At 37.9% G+C, this 21,551-nt stretch overlaps 1 protein-coding gene across 2 annotated transcripts in view; it reads left to right on the forward strand.

The window, feature by feature from the left end:
- The first annotated feature begins 6,344 nt into the window (after positions 1-6,344).
- Positions 6,345-21,551, forward strand: part of fibcd1b (fibrinogen C domain containing 1b) — a 112,450-nt gene continuing 97,243 nt past the window's right edge. The window contains exon 1 of one of the 2 annotated variants that reach the window (XM_087792141.1): positions 6,345-6,734. In XM_087792141.1, coding sequence (XP_087648267.1) covers positions 6,663-6,734 — 72 coding nt within the window. In that variant the 5' untranslated portion in view covers positions 6,345-6,662. The remainder of the gene's footprint in view (positions 6,735-21,551) is intronic. The other variant, XM_087792142.1, reaches the window with a different exon arrangement.

Here is a 21,551-nt window from a genome sequence, read left to right on the forward strand (position 1 = left end):
GTGATCGTGTTTAAAAAACCCTGAAGCCTAGTGCTTTCTAAAATATTTAGCATGTCTGGCACCAGCAACAACATTACGTGCCGAGTCGCTTAAATCACCTTGCACAGCCCATTCTGAGTCTTTGGTGCACATGAAGAGAAGATTTTACAGTTTTACTTCATGTCACATGAGGGTCAAGAAATGTTTCTCATCACTTAGTTGCATGTGCAAGAAAAACAGATACACATTGTGACAGTAGGTAGGAAAAATATATTTTTAGACGGCAGAAACTTCAAGGAGAACCAGACACAGTTTTGACAGCCTCCGTCTTGATCCGTCTTTATGATTACTCTTAAACATACCGAACTAAAGCCAGCAGTTGGTCCACAGCAGAGGGGATTGAAAAATGAAGACCCTGGCTCCACATCTAATTTTAGAGATTAGTTAGTAAGTTAGTAACTAAGTAAGTAAATAAGTAAGTAAGTAATTGTTATTTGTAAAGTCCAGATTTACAAAGCGCGTGAACAATCAAAAGCAACACACAGTTAAAAAAAGGAAACATTATTACACATTTAAACACCACGAGCTGTGGTGAAAGGTTGGATCAGATCACTGATGGAAGGAGGAGCCTAACCATGAATAGCTTTGAAACTAAGAACGAGAAAGAAGGATTTTAAATTGTATTCTAAATTCTACTGGAAGCAAATGTAAAGATCACAGTACAGGAAAAATATGTTTGCGCCTATTAGTCTTAGTAAGGACACGAGCTGGAGAGTTCTAAACTAGCTAAAGAGTTCTGAGAGACTATTTTTGAATGTCCCGACACAAGAGAGTTACAGTAGTCCAGCCTGGAGGTAACAAATACATGGATGAGCTTCTTCTGCTGTTTGATAGGTGAGATTTAAATTGGTTTAAATCAGTTCCTATTGATGTTCAATAATTTTTAAATTAATTTAGTGGTCAACATTGTCAAAAGTACCTCTGAGGTCCAGAACAACAAGTACTGAAAAAACGGCCCTGATCAGAGTTAGGAGGTCATTGATAACTTTTACTAGGGCGGTCTCTGTGCTGTGGTGTTCCCTAAAACCAGACTGAAACACTTCAAATTGATCATTATCATGGAGGTAATCACACAGCTGTCTAGCAACCACTTCCTTCAGAAACTTTGAAATGTAGACATGATTAGACATAAGCGTATAGTTTATAAGAACCCCTGGATCAAGAGTGGGCTTTTAGCTCATGAGAATACAGCATGTTTATTTTATGAGTTTTTATATATTCTAAATCATTGAAAGCTTGTGATGAGAAGATGGAGCTTTGTGATACAGTGTCTTCATTTCCAGAGATGCTTCTGTGGGTTTTACAATTTTACTTAAAATATATCACTACTGTGAGTGAGTACCTTTGTCTCTTTTTCAAACTGTTCTCAAACAGTTGGAAAAAATATTCCACATTCCCAAGGTATTGTGATGTCATCATGCAACACTATTTGTAACACTGATCATATGGTTGATCACTTTAATGACTCTGAATGTGCCCCAGGCAAGTTATCAGCTGCAGTTAGACATTTTACAAGTCAGTAAATATCAGTGAGAAAATACCTGTATCTAGTCACAGCTTTTCACAATGACCCAATAATAATAACCAAGCAATACGTCGGTATTCTTGGCACACTACTGCATCTTAACAACTGACTGTGAATTCCCCAGCTGCTATTTAGGCTGCTGACAGAGCAATTTAAAGAGCACTGACCCTTTTTTGCACTATCGTCCCTCATACGACCCCTTTCCAATGCAGATCATCCAATCAATGAATCATTTCTACTTGTGCTTTGGTCCCACAACCAATGATGAGACTTTCAATCAAGTGTCTATCAAACAGCTTCAACTTCAGCTGGACCCGGTGAAAAACACGCGCACAGCTGTGGATAAAGCTTCCAAAATAATGACTCTCAGCACTTGAGAGGCTCCGGGCTCGGCTTTGCTGCTTTTCATCAGCCATTGTGTGTGCACTTAAAACTTAATGAGGCGGAGATGAGTTTCTGTAGGAGTGTGGCTACCTGCGACATGAATGGCTTTTGTCTATATTCAGTGGAGGAATTTTCACTCTCCTCCATCTTTGTCAGAACAAATTCATCTATGAATTCAAGTACTTCGACAGCCTGCATACTAGACCGAAAGACTGTACATTTTAAAATACAAACACTTTTTCTTTACTATAACTGTCCCTACAAATATGGCTTATTTACATACCAAAATATTGAAACATCAATGGTGGATGAAGAACTGAATGTTGTCATAAAACAACCCAAATAGTTCACAATTATGAAGTTTAAAAGTAAGGATTGACTTTTTTGTATTTAGGTCAAACTTGATTTTAAGAGTAAAATAAGTTAAAGCTTTTCTTGATCATTTATTGGTTCAAAAATATTTCACACAGCTTTAGGTGGCTTTTATGCATATATAGGTAATATTTGCATTTTAGTGAATTTTAAAAGTAGTTTTTCTCTGCAGCCTCCTCTAGCCTGACATAAAAATGGGGTTTCATGTGTGATTTCAACAAGGGAAGTGTCAGTGCATCTCATTGACTTCCATTGTAAATACAGAGAAATACATAGAAGACATGTACATACACAAAAACAAAATACTGTATGTGCAGATCTGAACGATTTTACGGTTAGAAAAATTGTTATAATGATCAGTGAGATTTCCATCTGTATAACTACTGTATGAACCCATTATAGATGATTATCTTCTTTAGTATCTGGCCGACTCTCATGCAGAAATGTACGACTATGTCTTCAAAACTAGTTTTATTATCGTTATAAAATATGGTTGTGATACAAAACTAAACACCATCTGAGGAGAAGACACCAATCTTTTTTCATACAACAGAGTTTTGGTGTTGATATCCAAGTTCTGCACAAGATTTCTATATATTTCTGATACCGTCACTTTGAAACTGATTTATATGTATTAGATCCATTTTAACAAATGAAAATGACATTACATCAGTGTGGTGGACATTTAATCTGTCTTCGGTCCTTGATTCCTAGTTCCTGGAAGGTTTAGACAATAGCTTCCTAGACTGAAATTAATTATAAATTTAAGTAATTTAATATCCAAAAACTCTATTTCCATATATGCAAAAAATACATTTTTAAAGATGTTCTCAGAGGAGGTCTGAGCACTGTGAGTGCACTTCCTCTTAATGATTTATCTCGTTCTTACCTGAGCAGACTTGCAAGTGTGTTCAGCCACCTCTGCCTAGGTCATGGCATCCCTTTTACTTTGAAAAAAAATCCAGCTACACTGATGTACACAATAAACACTCATAGCGTCTCAAGAGGGACTTGTTTACTACAATCTTTATTATCGCACAATTTAACATACCATGTTTTACATACCAAAACTACCCATAGCAAAGCAAAATGGAGAAATATACTTCTGAACATATACATTACCGATGCTTTGATGACAGGGATGTCTTTAGCTTGTAATCACAGCTCAAACTACAAATACTAGTGCTATGATGATTTCAAAATGATGGCATGTGACCTGTCAGTAAATCCACATTTATCAAAAATACTATTGCACCTGGTATTGTCACGACCGCGGCTTCTAGGGGTATTTATCTTATTCTTCTACTACTACTGCTGCTTCTTCTACTATGTCTACCACTACTATTAATAATACTTCTTATAGTACTACTACTACTACTACTCAGTGGTGGGCCATCAGGGCCAGCAAGGCCTTCTATACTGGCCTAAACTAATTAAGAACATAATTTATTTTTTTAGCTTAAAAAAAAAAAAAAAAAAAAAAAGTTTATTTTTTTATTTTTTTTATATTGTTTACTTTTCATAAATATGTATTCAATTATTCGGCATTTTCTCTTAATTTCATAGGGTTTGTCTTGCTTGCGCAGAATTGTATGGTCATGTGAAAGCTTTCATCCAATCATATTTGAGCTGTCACATGTTGCCAGAAGAAATCTACCCGAGGCCTTCAATAATTTCCGAAGTGGCCCTTGCCCATTGAAATCAACGGCAGCTGAAGGATTGAGATTGATCAGATTCGAGTTGGCGACACAACGTCAGCGTTTCGGCAGCTACTCTTCTCATAGCTTCCATGACACTGAACGCGTTGAACACGTGACACGTTCATCTCCTCTGATTTGATAGCACTGAGACTCATCACATAGCGCTCAAACGATGATTTAAGTTCATTTAACTGTTTGTTTTTCAACACACAAGGGCTGAAGAGCTTGATCTGGTCACAGATATACTTGCAAAGCAATTTTCAAGAAAGATATTTCAAGAAAAGCTGGATGTTGTTAAAAAAGTTAAGAAAGTGGAGTCTTTCACAAGCTTCAAAGGATTTATTTATTTCCTTCATGAACTAAGTGAGTAAATGCATCTTTTTCTAAATAATGTTGCACTTTATGAGATCAATAGCGGTGCTTGTGTTTGTTGCTGAAGCGCATGTGTGTTTGTCGCTGAAGCACGTAGTGTGTGTCGTGGCCATGGAAACCACACAGACTGTAGTGGGAGTTATATTTTGATATAATGCACTGATGTTGTGTTCATTTGATTATGATCTAAACGTCTTATTGACCTATAACAGTACACGGTCAGATCTACACCTGTGGTGTATAAATATATCTTACACCCTGAGTACTTAATTTAATGACATTGCTTGTTTAAATACTTCTACTAACTCAAAGTGTTACCAATAGTACAATAGTACAGTGTTATACTACTTTTTTCAAGCTTTCTCATATTTAAGTGAACTATTATATTTTTTGTAGCATGGCATTTGGCAGATGACAGGTTTATCAAGTTATTCTGTAAATCAGAAATGATCAATGACTACCATAGATCTCTAGACTTCTATCATTAAAAATATCATAACATTTCAATACATAATCTTTGAGTTATTTATAATTAAATCATAATATTTTAGTCATATGACAGTAACTATAACATATATCAGTAACTATCAATGACTGCCATAGATCTCTTGATTCCTATTATGCAAAAATATACTATTTTAAATTTGAATCTTCAAGATATAAATAATTAAATAATGACATTTTAGTTTTTTAAAATTGTCAAAGATGGCAGGCTAGGGCATTATTATGTAAATCAGTAACTATGAATGACTGCTATTAATCTTGAGACTACTATCATACAAAATTGCATAACATTTCAATGGTAAATCTTCAAGATATTAATAATTAAATCATTACATTTTAGTGATAAGACACGGTCAAAGATGACAGGTTTATGACCCTATCCAGTAAATCACTAACTATCAATGACTACCATAGATCTCTAGACTACTATCATACAAATGATCACAACATTCAATGTAGAATTTTCGCGATATTATTCATTAAATCATCACATTTTAGTCATATGACATTGTCAAAGATAACTGGCTATGATGCTATATTGTAAATCAGGAACTATCAATGACTGCCATAGATCTCTTGACTCCTATTGTACAAAATATCATACAATTTAAAGTATAATATTCAATATATTAACAATTAAATCATCACATTTTAGTCATATGACATTGTCAAAGATAACTGGCTATAATGCTATATTGTAAATCAGTAACTATCAATGACTGCAATAGAACTATAGACTACTATTATACAAAATATAACATTTTAATATCGAATCTTCGAGTGATTAATAATTAAATGATTATATTTTAGTCATTTGACATTGCCAAAGATGACAGGTTTGTGACGCTATAGGTGGAATGGAGGTAAGAGCGACATTCAAAAATAGAGATATTAAAACGCTCAAATGTCCCTCTTTTCACTTTCTGAAATTTTTATACATATTATTAATTTATTATTAAATGATGAATTTATCCGCTTTAATTTTAATCTCTGTTGGTGTTTTAGCTTTTGGTGACATATTTAATACAACTGTGTTTTAATTTCATTCCACTTTATATTAAGTTTACTCTGCTTTCTCACCTCAGTACCTTGTTTCTCTCATAGTCGCATCAATCTTCCCTCTGGGATTTCAATCGCGTATATTTACAGATTTTAACCAACTCTTGGACCAGGACACGCGCTTGTTCACCCGGGGGTTTGATTCGCAGCATTCTCGAAGAACATGTCGATGGATGAGCCACAGTGGTTGAGGTTCTGATGCGGTCCGGGTCGGAGTAGGAGGTGGATGAGGCTGAGCCACGCAGGGCAGGGCGGCGCACGGAAGGAGCGCAGCCGCGAACCGCATCGTGCGAACGGGATCGACGCGCCGACCGTCAGTCGGAGGCTCGGAGCGCCACGGTCGGAGCTCCTGCGTCTGTCACTGAGGAGTGTTGGAAGAAGAAGATCAGGAGTCTGTGCGTCTATCCAGCCCCCCCTGGGCTCAGCCACCGAGACTTATCGAGAACACAAGTCAGCGAGGAGGAGCCGGGGACAGTCTCAGAAACTCTCCTGGAAAACTGGACTCCGATTACATTTTGAAATTCGAGCGACAGCCACGCGGACTCTCTGGATCTTCAACATGGAATAACGCTGAGAGGAATCTTTATCTAGTGCGTAATGTCCTATTCTCCTTCTGTAATGGAGTAGAATGGATCATAGGTGAAGACTTTTGAGGATTTATTGTTTTTTTTATTGGAAGTGGGGCTGATGGACCGATTCTCTGTAGGATGGTAAAAGACCGATGGGGAACCATGAACAGCTCTTCTGAACTCGAAGATGGGACTCGGCATAAAAACCAGGTACGTCCATCCACACATGTTCTGAGGAGTGGCGCATCTGCTCGCCCTGGTGCAGTGTTCCCAACACACTTTTTTTTTTGCGGGTGAATCTCTGCACTGGAGCCATAGATGAGCGACTCCCCGGGCTGTGCCATCATGACTGAACCTCCTAGAAGATAAAAAAAATAGCTCTTATCTGGTTAGAGACGATAGTCAAAGTGTTTTTTTTAACTCCTCAATATCCATGCTGTAATGAAGGTGTGCGCCCTGCCTCTCCTCGCTCATATGATTTGAGCACTTTTGGGAATAGAAGCTTCCACAAGGTCAGAGGAGGGTTATTGACATCCCCTGAGGGAGAGTTCTGTCTCTGGACATGGATTCTCGGGAACAGATAACGCAGGTGCCGGTGGGGAACAGACACGGGCGATGTAATGCGATGAAACCATTTCATCTTATGAATCTGAACGTAACATAAACGTTCTTTCTTGTAGCACTGCAGCTGAGAATTAACTTCCACAGCAGCTCAAATGAGCAACATTAAACACACAATTAAACACACATTAACTAATGTAACACGATTAAATAAACAATATATCTGAAATGCTTCCACCACAAAACGACACACTGTTAACTATATATATCATTTTTATTATATGTATTCTTCTCCATGTGAATAAATATGAATTGGGTGAATTGGAATTGCAGTCTTGCTTGCTCTACACTGGTTAAAAGAAAATTACGAGTGCAACATGACGTTTCAGTTGAACACGAATGAAAAATACATCTCTTGGTGAACAGATGGCTAATTAATTTGAAATGTGATTTTTAAAATTAAATTTCATTGAATTTTTAGTCAAATCAAATAAGATCTGTGACTCAAGCCTCATCGGGTAAGTTGATCCTATCTAATTATATTCTAAAAACAATAATCTTGAGAGTCAAATTGAAACTGGGTAGATTCGAGTCACCTGAATAAACGTAAGTCACAAATTCAGGGAATCACGTCGAGTTTGGTGACTCAATCATTGTGTGATTCATAGAAAGATGGGTGTGTTTGAGAAACCATTGAATCAGATTCGGTGATGACGGAATGACTAGAAGTTAACCATAATTTAATGTAATGACTGGATGTAAGGCTAAACACACAGTCTTTAGTTAAAAAAGGCAATGTTTGAATGACTTGATTCCTAGTGATGGTCTGATGAAGCTTCATGAAGCAGTGTCATTATTTTCAGAGTCCACTAGATGGCGTTCTCGGCACTCTTTTCCTTTGTTTTGAACAACTGTTCTTCTGAAACATCACATCATTTTTAAACTGATGGCACCACCTACTGACCTCTAAACAACATGATACTGCTTTGTGAAGCTACATCAGCCCATCACTATTGAATCATCTCACGTCACCTGTGGAATATGTCTGAGTTTGAAGGAATTGAAAAGAAGTCAGCTTGATAAGTATTGAACTAACATTGATTTTACATTAGGCTTTGTTTCAGTACAAGTAACATCACAGACGTGTGACTCAGAACGCTTGACTCGGTTCAATGACAATCGTTCAACACTAGTTCATCTAACATGAACAGTAATCAGAATTCTGTCAAGAACTTCCAAGTAACATGAAATGTGGAGAGACCCATTGACATTATGAATAGGCTGACGTTGACTCACATGCTTAGTGAGAATAGTGTAGTCAGTGTAGTAATGAAATTAGTTGACCTGATTTAAAAGTTATAGTTCAATGCTTGCCTTCAAACTAGATATAATCTTGATCTGTTTACACATATCTAGATATCACATACAAGAAAACAATGATTAGAAACATTAAAGAAAGTATTAAAGAAATTACTTGACTAAGGCTTGATTTCCTGAGTTGACCTGTCATTGCTATCTTTGTTTACCAGCACATATTCTCAAATGAAAAAACTATCTTTAACTCTCAGGTAAGTTAACTCAAGTTAAATAATAGTTTTGTTTTAGTTGTTGAATAGTTTTGAGTCTCCAGGTGGTTAACCTGCTCAAAAAAACACACAAAATAAACAAAGTATGACTTGTGCAACTAAAATACATGTCAATACATTGGTTAATGTGGTTATTTTGTCATATAAGTAAGTAAGTAAGTAATTTTCATTTATATAGCGCTTTTCCAGACCAGGGTCACAAAGCACTTAAACAATCAAAGCAATACTCCAAAAAGTACATACTTTAAAGATCAAGATAATACTGAGAACAACACAGGACTCAACTCAAGTTCTGAAAGTTGATGAATTGTCCATCATCATAGTGTCATTTCACCAGACGTATTGCCTAATTTGTGGTTGGAGCCGTTTCTTTTCTTGTCACTCATTCACAGATGGATTCATGTGATGCCACTACATTTACCAAATGTGCGCTCACGAGGTCATAGGTATAGGACTTGTGTTCATACACACAACTTTAAAAGACATTCAAATTGTTTGACTTTAGCTCAGTTGACATAAAATTGCAAGTCACAGGTCACCTCGGGTGCCTTGGCTGAACCCACAAATGAGGTGAATTATATAACTTGACTTATTTGACCTAATTGGGCACAAGTTACAGATGCATGCATTGAAGGACTTCATTGCTTTGCTTGTGTTACTCAATTTCTTAATTTGATTGGTGCAAGTCAAGACTAGTCATTTGAATACAACCATTAGACCAGGGGTGGCCAACCAGTCAGATCCTAAGAGCCACAATTTTTTTACTGTGTTACCGCAAAGAGCCACATCATACACATGGGCACACATGAACATCGCCTCATCCCTTCCTCACACACACACAGACCTCTGCTTAGCCAGATTTATTGTAAATGTCACACACCAACATGATAATGACAGATTTGTCAGTCAGACCAGATCGATGCTTAGATTTCACGTGTTTCAGGGTAGAAAACACAGAAGGCGAACTTGACACAAAGGCGAACTTTGAAGAAGATCTTGTCCCTACTGGGAAACTTTTGCGCGTTGGATGAAAATACCATATTAAACTCAAGCGAAGTGAACACGCACATTAAAAAAAAACACAAACCCAAACGTCGATATGAACGTTATAGTGATGGGATCGGCAGTTCTTTTGACTTTTGTACTGGATCACTAGAATCAGTTCATTAAAAGGATTCGTTCAGGACGCCCGGTGCGTTCATGGACATGGACAAGGACACATCGTGAGAAATTAAGCAAATAGAGAAGATCCTGAGTTGTGTTCACAGCCGAACATGAATCTGAATGAATCTGTGCCAACATAAAAACTAAATGTTCTGTACCAAAGTCTTATCATAGAATCCCTCCCACCGGCACGGTCCGATGAGGAATGAATCACTTCATGAAGTGATTTGGTTCAGTACGTTCTCTCAAAAGATCGTTCGTTCGAACAAATTGTTCGTGAACAAAACAACACTAGAACGTTAGAGCCGCATGAAACCAGGCAAAGAGCCGCATGCGGCTCGGGAGCCGCGGGTTGGCCAGGCCTGCATTAGACGATGCCATTCATATTTAGTTCCTAGAGTAGAGTCGCATATCAAAATGAATCAGACTTGAGCCGAGTTTCATGAATATATCAGCATCACGAGTTAGTTTAAACAGATGAGGACGCTGAATGAGACTCCGATTGTGTGACTCGACTCAAGTAGCATGGGTAGAGTCACCAATTACACAAGTTTAGCTGCGTCACAAGACTTCTGATCTACATCAGCCACCGCGACTCACAAACTAGGTTACATCCATCAAGACTTCATTGAGTCAACCGATTCACAGATTGAAGCTCATGTAACAGTGCATCCTGTACTCATTAAAACTGTGGGAAAGTCTCTCGTCATGTAACTAAAGTTTGACAGGTGCCAAATAACATCGGTCGCATTGTGGATTTCAAAGTGTCAGCGTGAGTCATTTTCTCTCGGCGGCAAAAGTTGTACGTGAGTCACTTGTGCCTTGCCTTTCGTGTTGCTGCCGTTCGTCTCCAGCACTGTAATTCCATTGATATCGATTAAAGCGAGGGAGTGTGTGTCATTTGTCATAAATCACAGTCCAGTGTGTCTCAGGTAACCACCATATGTCAGAGAGGAGTCTGTCGATGACTCAGCGGGACAAAGTTTTCAGCTGCGTTGCTAAATGAAGGTCATGTGACAGCGGAAACGTCCATTATTTGTTATCTGCTGAGGGAGTCTATTGATGGGGTTTTTCCCAGGTGTACCGTCTGTCTCAAATAAAAAAAAATAAAGGATCACATCGGAGTATTTGAAAAAACACATTGAATACATCATGTGAACTTTAGCTTCAAATATTCTGGTCTCATATGAATTCCAAAACATATTCAACCAAATAGGTTTGCCTTTCAGTCCCCATCAGTCACAATTTAAAAACTATGACAATGGTTCCTGTCTTTCAAGGGGGAAATCAGAGTGAAATGAAAGGGAAACTGATGTGAAATCTCTCCTAAGCAAGCTGTGCTCCAGCTCTAGATGCACACCTAGGGTGTGCTAGCTTGCATATTAGCCTGACTGTCTAGTTGGGGACCAGCACATAAAAAAGAAAGACAAAGAAGAAGAATTGCAAGGATCCTCAATACATTAATTCTGTTGCGATTGACATCGAGATGGTACAGGGTTCAGTGGGAGGTCTGAATGTTCCCTTGAGCAGCTGAAAATGACCAGCTCTGGTATGTAGTCACTCTATCGCCAGCGTTAGTTTGAGGCTTTGTGATTCTCTAATGAGCACGTGGGAAGACTGGTTGAGTAAATGGTGAATAAATTAGCAGTAGGAATCATGACAACTAAAGCTGGGAAATCTGGTGGCTTTAGTTTTTGATGCAGTCAAATATGTTATAGAATGAAAATGTTTCCCTTGTATAGTGTCTCACAAGTGCAATGTCTCCTCAGATGTGTGCTTGTTACATTATACATGATGGAGAAGCGCTCTGGAGTCATATATCAAAGCCACACGTTACAAGAATCTCACATGCTTGGTGTGCTTTTACGCCTCCGTGGACAATAAGTCGTGAATGAAGAATTCAATTAGTGAAGTGAGATGAATCGCTCTTGTTCCAAAAATGTCTACTTTTTGTCTGTTGGTGCAGATTTCACTGACAAATGCATTAAATTACACAGTACTGCTGGATTTCTGCGCACTACCCAAGTCGTTGAGCAGCTGTTTGACGCAAATCTTTTATGACCCACATTTTTCTCAGGGATCATTTCGAAGAAATCCTTTGTTGTACGGGTGTAAAAAATGTAGGTTAAATAATGAAGATAGACTGTAATAGCTATTAGCTTCAAGTTGTTACAGGATGAATCACTTCCAGTGTCTACAGCAAAGTCCAGAGCCTATCCCAATTATTCATGGTTAGAGGGGGTGGGGGACCCCAGACAGGTGCCAGTTAGTGACGGGGAACACAACTTTAATTACATTTTCAAGCTCTCAATCAACCTCTGTGTGTTTTTTTTGGCAGTGGGAGGAAACAGGACCACAAGTAAGAGTGGTCTTGAACGGCAATTGATTTCCGGGACTGGTGTTAGTTATGGGGTCTTTCACACTTCAAGTTGCCAATCTAAACGACCCCGGTCCTGAGCAGTGGATTTTGTCCCAAACCTCTCTGGTGTGATATTTTGCCAGAGAAGGAATAGCAAACCACAGCGAGAAATCAGTTCGTCTCATCACTGTTGGAACAAAAAGGAAAAAAGAACCTCATCAAACACACCATGTCTTTACGGTTTTTAGCCAAATTAGTGTGTATTTGGTAGATAATAACAGATCAGCAAGAGAAACTTTCAGGAATTTGAGTGTTTTTTTAGTTCACATGTTTAAGCTTCCATTTTAACGTTTAATCTGCTCTATGTGGTTTACTAAAATTTACATAAAGACAATTTTTCCACTGTAACTTGGCCAGTGAAATTTGTAGAAAACATTTAATGTTACTTAAAAGTCATGATGTTCTTCATAAATTCATAAATATACTGTGCCCCTGTTACAAATGAAAGATGTAATTTGGGTCGTGGGGTGCAGCAGCCTGGTCTTTTCCTTTTGAGTACTCACATTGCCCATCCAAATGTTGTTTGTGATCCACAAAAGTGGAAAAAAAAACATTCTCCTCACTTTATTGTGACGGGATTGTTGATTTGTTTTTGCACTTCAGTTTTCACCAAAATACAGATTTGACTACTCTAACCGGGGAATGTTGAGTATAGCTGCATCATCACTGGCTAGTACTTAATGTGTCTCGCCCCTGGTTTTAAAATATCCCACTATCTGTACTTCTTCTGCTGTGGAAGACCAAGAACAAATCCAGCTCTCCACATGGACCAAAACAGTTTAGTCTGGGTCTTTTTTGTTCACATCTCAAATTGTTGGACAAAGCTGGCTTTGCTCTGGACCAGATTCTGTGTCTGAGAAGTGTTTTCATTCATTTGATCAGTATTATTCTATCTTTACAATGTATTTTGTGAAGTGCCTCATCAAATTGTATAACAAAGAGCAAGTAGGTAACTAAGTAAATCATTTGTATTTATTTAGCGCTTTATCAGACCAGGGTCACAAAGTGCTTAAACAATCAAAACAATCCTCAATAAAATATATACTTTAAAGGTCAAGAAGAGGCAGGTCCATGGATGAGGTAAACTGCTGTCTCATCAATCACCATGTAAAGATGCTCCTTGTTTATTCTGTCACAGAAAAGCATGCTTTTACGTCACAATTTTTAAGAAATGTACATGTTCGCATTTCTGTGGGTGCTGGGATCAGGATGCAAAAGAGTTCCAAACAACTAGAAGCGCTGAACCAGTAAGAGTGTCTGGGGCAGCGAGGGCCCACTGGTGCACACAGATCGAGCCATCTAAAAGACTTAATGACTCAGAGAGGCTATAAACTTAACGCCAGTCCAGACATAAATGTTTCAGAACACTCAGTGTTGCACTATTTTTACGAGCGATTGTAAAACAAATGAACACAGAAAAAAATGTATTGGAAAAATAAGAGGGATTTATGAGGGATTATTATGATGAAAATGAAGATTAAGGAAGGATATCATTGAAAAATCTGAATCATAAAAAGTCTAATATCTGCAACATTAAATGTTATTCACAATAAATTACTCAAAAGCATGAACACACTTGAAACATCTAATTAAAAAGGTTTTAAACTTGTGTAAAACAACCCTGTCCCTAATTCCCAATGAGACCCTAAACATGGTTTAAAATGTAACCCCTTATTTGAACCCTATCCCTAATGAACCTGAGATCTTTAAAACTAGAACCACTGTTTTGTCCTAGTTCATACCCAGATGGCAAATTACATTGATTCAATGTTGATTATTAGTCAAATTGGTTAGTTTTGGTCAGTGTTGAGAAATCAATGTTTATTCAATGCTCATCTGCTGTAACTATTTACACTTTAATTGTGTTGTTAAATCAACATTAATTCTACACACACCTTTTGGTGGGTAGTTAGGACAGAAGTATCAACGTATCCAAAGCATATATACTTGAATAAAAGTTGATTCGCTGAGAGAATTTGTTAAACATTGTTCAAACATTGTTCAATATTGTTTCAAGGTTGATCTTAGCGAGCACTTTCAATGTTTCAATATCAGATATAAGTGTTGCCTGTCAATGTTTCAACGTTGAATCAATGTATTTTTACTATCTGGGTAGCTATTGATGTAAGAACATAAGTAGTTATTATGATCTTTTTGTCTTTGTATCGTTGCATCTTTCCCGTGTAGCTGTAGTTCCAGACTTTAAAATTAATAAGTAATTGAAGAAAACAAGGTCAGAGGACAATCATTCTGACACTACAGTATAGTATTGTATATCTACATTCGTTCAGACCTTGACAATGATAAAAAAAAGTTTTATTTATTAATAAAATGTTTGTGAAATTTAGGTTGATAATAAAGTTTAATAAAGTTTAAAGTTAAATAAATTGAAGTCCAGGTTACACATTTGACCTGGCACTACATAAATCATGGAATCAGTTTGTAATTCTGTTTTTCTTTCTTTATTTTCTAAATAAAGTAAAAATAAAAATAAAAAGTGTTGACTCCTGGTTGTATTAAAGTCTTAGAAGAAAATAAATAAAAAGAAAAGAACAACAATAAAGTAATGAGTCATCAGAAATCAGTTATAAAAAGTACATTTTAGAGCATCACAATCTCATGAATTGTATTTATTGTTTTTTTATCTGTTGTTACAATGAAAACATAGATGTTTTTCTTTCGAGAGGCTGGAATCCCAACCTCCTCCTTAACTTCCAGATTGTATCGGCCCCAACAGATATCTTTAATTATTATAAAAAGGACCCCTATGAAGGTGTTAAAATTTAGGAGACTTATCTCTGGTGGAGATGAAAACAGGGAACGCCCGGAGCTGTTTTGTAATTCCAGCACAAATCTAATAAGGTTGAGGCCACTGTCTGTGCCAAAATTGCATTCTGTCCCTGCTATCGCTATTTTCAGATTCCATCAAGAGTGCTATATGGCTTTCAGGGCCACACACATTGCACACACACAGACGAAGAAGCCGGTGGAATTGACCAATCAGGTCAGAAGTAATCGATGGAGTCGTGAGATCGGCAAACTTTCCCAGGAAGGAAGAGAGCTGTGACATTTCATACGCCCACACCTTTAACTAAGGATGCTCTTCTTGGTCAAGTGAAATGTTATTCCCTCATAATTACAAATACAATCGTGAAAACATTGAAAGGTTGCCAATACAAGCCCAAATGTATCCAAATCACACGCTCGGCAGCGACCCAAGTCCGAAATCCCATCAGGCAAGGTGACAAGCAGCGGCATTCGCACGCAGACATCCCTGTCAGGATTTATCCGTCGGCTCTAACTCACTCCGATGCAGCTCGCCCCCTCATGGGGTACCTGCTGACAGGTGAAGACAGGATGATCTTTCACATACACTTCGTTTAAAACATTGATCTTATCTACCGTTTGTTTTGTGTAGGTGAAATAAATATTTCCTTCAACATTTTTTTTAAGCATTTTAGGTTGTTCTTTCCCAGATGTGGGTGATAAATGATTTTGTTACAGCAGAGAAATTGGGAGAAGAGAAAAGATACATTGTAGTCCAGTATTCGTTGGTACTAGTGCCAACTATTGAATGTGTCGTGTTCAAATGCCTTTTTTTTCTTGATCTCTGATTGGTTGAGTTTCAAGCTAAAATGTTATTTTTTCTTCCTGTGGAATAAGTAATGCTGAAGACAGTTAAATCTAACACCCCAACTGTCATCAAACCCCTCGAAGTTGTCAAGTCTGTTTTGTAAAACAAGAAGATTATGAACACCTCGACAAAACAGGCACTCACTGGAGGGAATATTTGTAGAATTTAGAAACAGAGCCAGAGTGTGAAGGCTTTTTATGAGACTCACACTCTCAATGTAGTGGCAAGCTGTCACATTGCAGTGAGATACGAGCTTCTGTGCTTCTCTAGCTTTCCTTCTACCACTGCCTGGTGACTCATATACGCCCAGATTTCCTGGTTAAACATGACAAATGGTGTGGTCTTCCACAATTTGTAAAACTTTCAGTCTAACTTTGACCGTGAAATGTGTCAAATTCCAGATGTCAATGCTTCCATTTTAGAACCCAGTAAATTAGGGGTGAACAAATATCGAAAATAATATAATTAACATGATATTCCATGATAACATGATAACTGCGCTCAATATTTTGATTCATGTTACAATAAGACATACATCCAAGACAAAGGAAAATTAGGCATGCATTGAAATAAAACGGTTTATTTAGTTATTTCAGTTACAGCTATTTAAGGTATTATTTATTGATCAAAATGTTTTTTTGCACTTTTTGCACACTTGTTTATGAGATATCTGTACTTTTGTATTATGCAAACATACAGCAATGTGTACTGCAAATAAATAACTTGTTTTTGTTTATTTGAATTAACTTTCTTTGTAAAAAAAAAAAATAAATTCTTGATTTTTATTTTGGAAGGAGAAGGAACCATATTTAACAAATTTAAAGGAAATGCAAACAGTATCCAGACTATTGAAGTTCCAGGTGCAGTGGAGCAACATGTGGTGCTTCAGGTCATAGTCTGAATCATGTATATGTATCTTTTCAGTAATTATTTTTTAACCTGTTTGTCAAAATGCCGCACAAAAATAATAATATAATAATAATAATAATAATAATAATAAGAGTAAATTGAATGTAAATCTGAAACGATATTTTAATGTTGCTTTTCTTCAAAGAAGAATGTGTAGAAGTGCACATTAGTGCCCCTCACAGGTCAAAAAGTGAATGTTGTAAAAGTCTGATAGGCTTTCTGCCCAAAGAATGCTTTTCCTAACTCATTGGGCTCATCACACCGACTCTAGGTAAAGGAAGAGCTCTGTTAAAAACAAAAACTGTCACACAGTCGGTAAACATCTCACATATTTTCTTTTCATGGCAGAGAAATGACAAATTCTTTGTTTTTCCACGACTGATGTAGAAGCCCTGTGCAGAAACAAGGTCCTAAATCACCTTAGTCCTTCGAGGAGCAGGTTCACAACCGAGAATCCATAAACTTGTCCACTTACTATGATATATATTTTAGTTCTGCTTCCACGTGTTATGTTTATTCATGACGAGAAAGACAGAGGTGACCGTGACTGGAACGATTTTAGTGGTCAACTCTGTGCGACTAATGAACCCGGAGGTCGACTGTGGACTGGAGCGTAGCGTGGCATGGAGAGGAGCACGGTCGAACAAGGCCCGGCTGTTTCCCAGTGGGAGTTCTGTTGAAGCAGCAGTTCCACTCTAACAACCCTCAGCTTCAGCGTGTCCTTCCTGACGCTGGGTGGGTTGAAGGAACATACTTGAACTGTTTTCTCCTGCCCGGCATCCTCCTCCTACCTTACCTCTCATCACACATATCCTGTCTCGCTATTTCATTCACAGACGTCAGTCGCATTCCAAGATGGCTTTCGCCACAGTAAAAACTTTATTATTTCAGCTGAAATGGGGATCCAGAAGTGTGAGATGTGATGTGATTGAGTGTGTGTTGTTGGATCAAAATGGGAACCAGCCAATTGTCAATTGGTCACATGTTGTTTAACATATCAGACTATTTGGTGACTTTTCTTCCATTGACATATGGAAACATTTTTGTCATGCACTTCAATTAAACACTTGTCTTGGGTGCTCAAATAACAGCAGATGGTCCGTTTGCTTCAAGCTCTATACGTTTTCACTCCACTTATATCATCCGAACCTCACATTCTGCGTTCCTCTCTCATTTTCTCTCTTTCTATCCTTCTTGCTGACATAAAAGGACAGCACATTTCAATATCGTATTTCTGCCTCTGCAAGGCTGCTCACAGTCCCTGAGAGAAGAAAGAAGCGAGGCCGAGAGAGCAGGAGAAAGAATTGAATTGAATTCATGAGCAAAAGATAGAAATATCAAAAGAAGAATGCAGGTAGAAAGAAAGGAAGCGGTGAATCACTCATGGTTGGGTAGACAAACGATGTCATCTTGGAATGTCATCCAGATGCAACATGACTTGCATTATTGTAAAAACTGATGCTCAAAGTGAATGAAATGTTAAATATTTAGCATTAAAATGAAAACCGAACCTGAGCAAAGTGATTTTTTATTTAAATCTCTTCAGAATCCTGAGGCCCTAAGTACTCCTAAGAGGACATTATATGTTTGCTTTTCAGTACCACTATACTTTTTTTTAAACTTTATTATTATTTTGTTTTATTGTTATGATATTTGTTTTAGATATTGTAATTGTTTTGTATTAATTTTATTTATGAGCTACTTTTTCCCAACAACAATATATGCAGCCTTTTTTATGCATTGTCAAGTATTTCGTTAACAGGAGCCTGAATTTGTGTTGAGTCACTGCAATGCTTAAATCAAACTGTGTATTCCAACTCTCCAGCGGCAACAAGTATGTCACTCGTATCTGATTCTAATTTAAAGCGTTAAATTCATAAAAAATACATGTCAACACAGTCTGTGTAGATGACTTGTGTTATCTTTGGAGCAAGGTGACCCGGTGGCCCAAAAACAAATGTGTTTGTGGTATCCCTTGTTTTGTCTCTGGGTCATGTTGAAAAGCCTCTGGCCAATAGTGCCAGAGAGGTAACCTTGACCCAGAGATAACACAAGGGTTAAGGACTCGATCGACACTATCAAGGCTGATCCACTGTCATGGTCTTCATTAAAGTTTCATTGAGAAAGGTTTGTGAATATGGCATTTGTTAGATCACCAACCAACAGCGGGTGATTTCAGTCCTTGGCTCCAAAACCTCTGTACTTCTCTCTATGTGAAGATAACCGCCAACACGATATTTAATTAAGGTCTTGGTGACTAATTCTAGTCACAGCTATGTTGATACCTTCAATAAATACATGATTTATTTAAGTGTCAAACAGAGAGTCATCGATCAGGTTTCTTAAAATTGTTTTCCTTCATCTTGCTATACAAGGTTTCACCCATCTCAAGCTGTTCAGTGAGTCATGCAGCGTATATTCCATGACTAGGACCTCCTTTCTCAGAACACCCCACGACATGAGCCTGTAGTTATAAATCGGTCAGGGGCCGAGCTGAATGCACATACATGCTGTATATGCTCTCCTTTGTGAAGCAAGTGTGGGTGGGATTGAGCATTGAAGGGACCCCACAGGGCAAGGTTAGCCGCCGGCATTCAGAACAAATATCGACTGATGTGTCAGCATGCTGACCTGATGGGCAGAGTTTCACAGTGGATGAGGTGAAAGAGTGAGAGAAGAAGAAGGCGGCATCAGATTTCCATCTGCTGGAAGGGGCCCCTTGTGAACAATAGAGACCACAGATGAATCTCTTTATCTTGGTAAAAAGCATTGTCTTTATTTATTCATCATTTGTAGTACAATGTCACTTCATTTTATGAATAATAATAACTCTGTATGTCTCTTTATCTTTGGGCCATTGCTTTTATCCCAGTCAAGTCATTCATAACCCTATCCATCATCCAAAATGTCTCACCAAAAACAAGATTGCAGGCCGTTTCAGTAACGACTCTGAGTAATAAATCTGACTGTGCCGTGTCTCACACCTGTTAGACACAAGGTGTTAAAATATACCCTTAAGTCTAGCATCTAGCATTTGGCAATGTATGTAAGTAACATTCATTAATGAATAGCTCCTATCAGTGATTATTTAGTATTTTGCTCATGAACATCTTCATGTCAATTACAGTCAATTGAAGTATTAAGTATTACTACATAGATTGCAACCTATCAGTCAATAGCAAAGTTAGTAAGTAGTGATGGGTTGATGAGGCCTTATGATACAGCATCAGCTGTGTGTCGCAATGGCTTAATTTCGAAAGGCCACTAGATGGCACCCTCTGCATTATAATATTTGGCTCTGATTTACTAACTCAATGAAACCATGGCATTATTTTCAAACTGCGAGTGCCATCTAGTGCTCATTCAAAAATGAAGACACCGAATCATGACACAGCCGTGATACAGTCATGATACAGTCGTGATGATGTATCATGAGGCCTAATCAGCCCAACAATAGTAGTGTGGGTAGATATCCAGTCAGATAGCATCTGACTCTTTCTGACACCAACTCTAGAGTAACAACAAAAGCAGTTTGCTTAATTGCAGATCCCGAATAATCATTTTCCAGCCTCCCTCTTTCATTTGTATTTCTTCTTCTCCAGGTTGTCGTCTTGTTCAGTGTTTCTTAGTATCTCTTTCTGTATGTGTGTAACATTTGTTTTTGGGTTGTGTAAAGCATCTTTGTGTAATGAATCGCTATAGAAAACCTATGTTTTATTCTAATTATTAATCTCAGGTAATTTAAAAATGCACATGGTTAGATGTGTTGTGTCATGTAGGTGTGAATGTACATCAACCTATGTTGTAAATATAGAATGAAGAGTAGCTTACATGATGAAAAAAAGAGTCAGTTGAAACACAACAGGATGATCAACCACATCTAAATTTTACTTAAAACCGATGCAAAGCTCTCAGGGGCATCTGAGATTACATTTGTTTTGGATACAGTGCAATGTAAGATTATGAATGGGACAATGTTGGAGCTGTAAGCTTATTTCTTGGTGGTCTGCAGGTTCGGGCCAAACACTGAGCCCTTGATGGGTGCAACCATAAATCTGCATCAATGCATGAGATTGGACCGCAGGGGAGGAAAACCAGAAGATGTACAGTGTATTTAAATGCAATATGTGTGTACGCTTCCAATTATTTTAGTCTTGGAGACGGTAATATTCTGCCATTTATTATTCACTCCTTGTTAAATCATCATTAAAAATGCATTGGAAAACACCTGTGGGAGGCAGATGAGGCCCTTGCAGATGGAGGGAAGGAGAGTGGGCTGGAAAATGAGGTGGAAGAGGATGAGAGAGGCTCACAGCGTGTGCAGACTTCAGTCATTGTGATGGACAACGTGGCCGTCCCATTTCCCTGACAGATGGGACTGGTATCTCCATATCTGCTGTCAGTAGTGTCCAATCTTCCTGGGACCTTTTCCGTACCAGAGGTGACAAGCATGTTGCAAGTCGATCAAGTCCCGATATTAATCAAACGTGATTTATGTATTACGTCATCCTGTATTAATCACAGGTGGCCTTGTAATTTGAAGGCAACACCATGAGGTCAGTGTTGTAAGTCTAGTGAATGGAAAATAAGAGGTGGGTTTTAAAATGCAGTAAATAACTAATGACAGAAGAAGGAAGTTTACTCAAGCAATATATCCAGTGTTTCGTCGTTCCTCTACCATCTCTGATTTACAATCTCCAAAAAATTAGTCACTATTGGTCATTATTGGTTCTCCGCCAGAGCCGAATAGAGTC

The sequence above is a fragment of the Callionymus lyra genome, chromosome 5 (genome assembly GCF_982586985.1).
Source record: "Callionymus lyra chromosome 5, fCalLyr1.hap1.1, whole genome shotgun sequence".
NCBI lineage: Eukaryota > Metazoa > Chordata > Actinopteri > Syngnathiformes > Callionymidae > Callionymus > Callionymus lyra.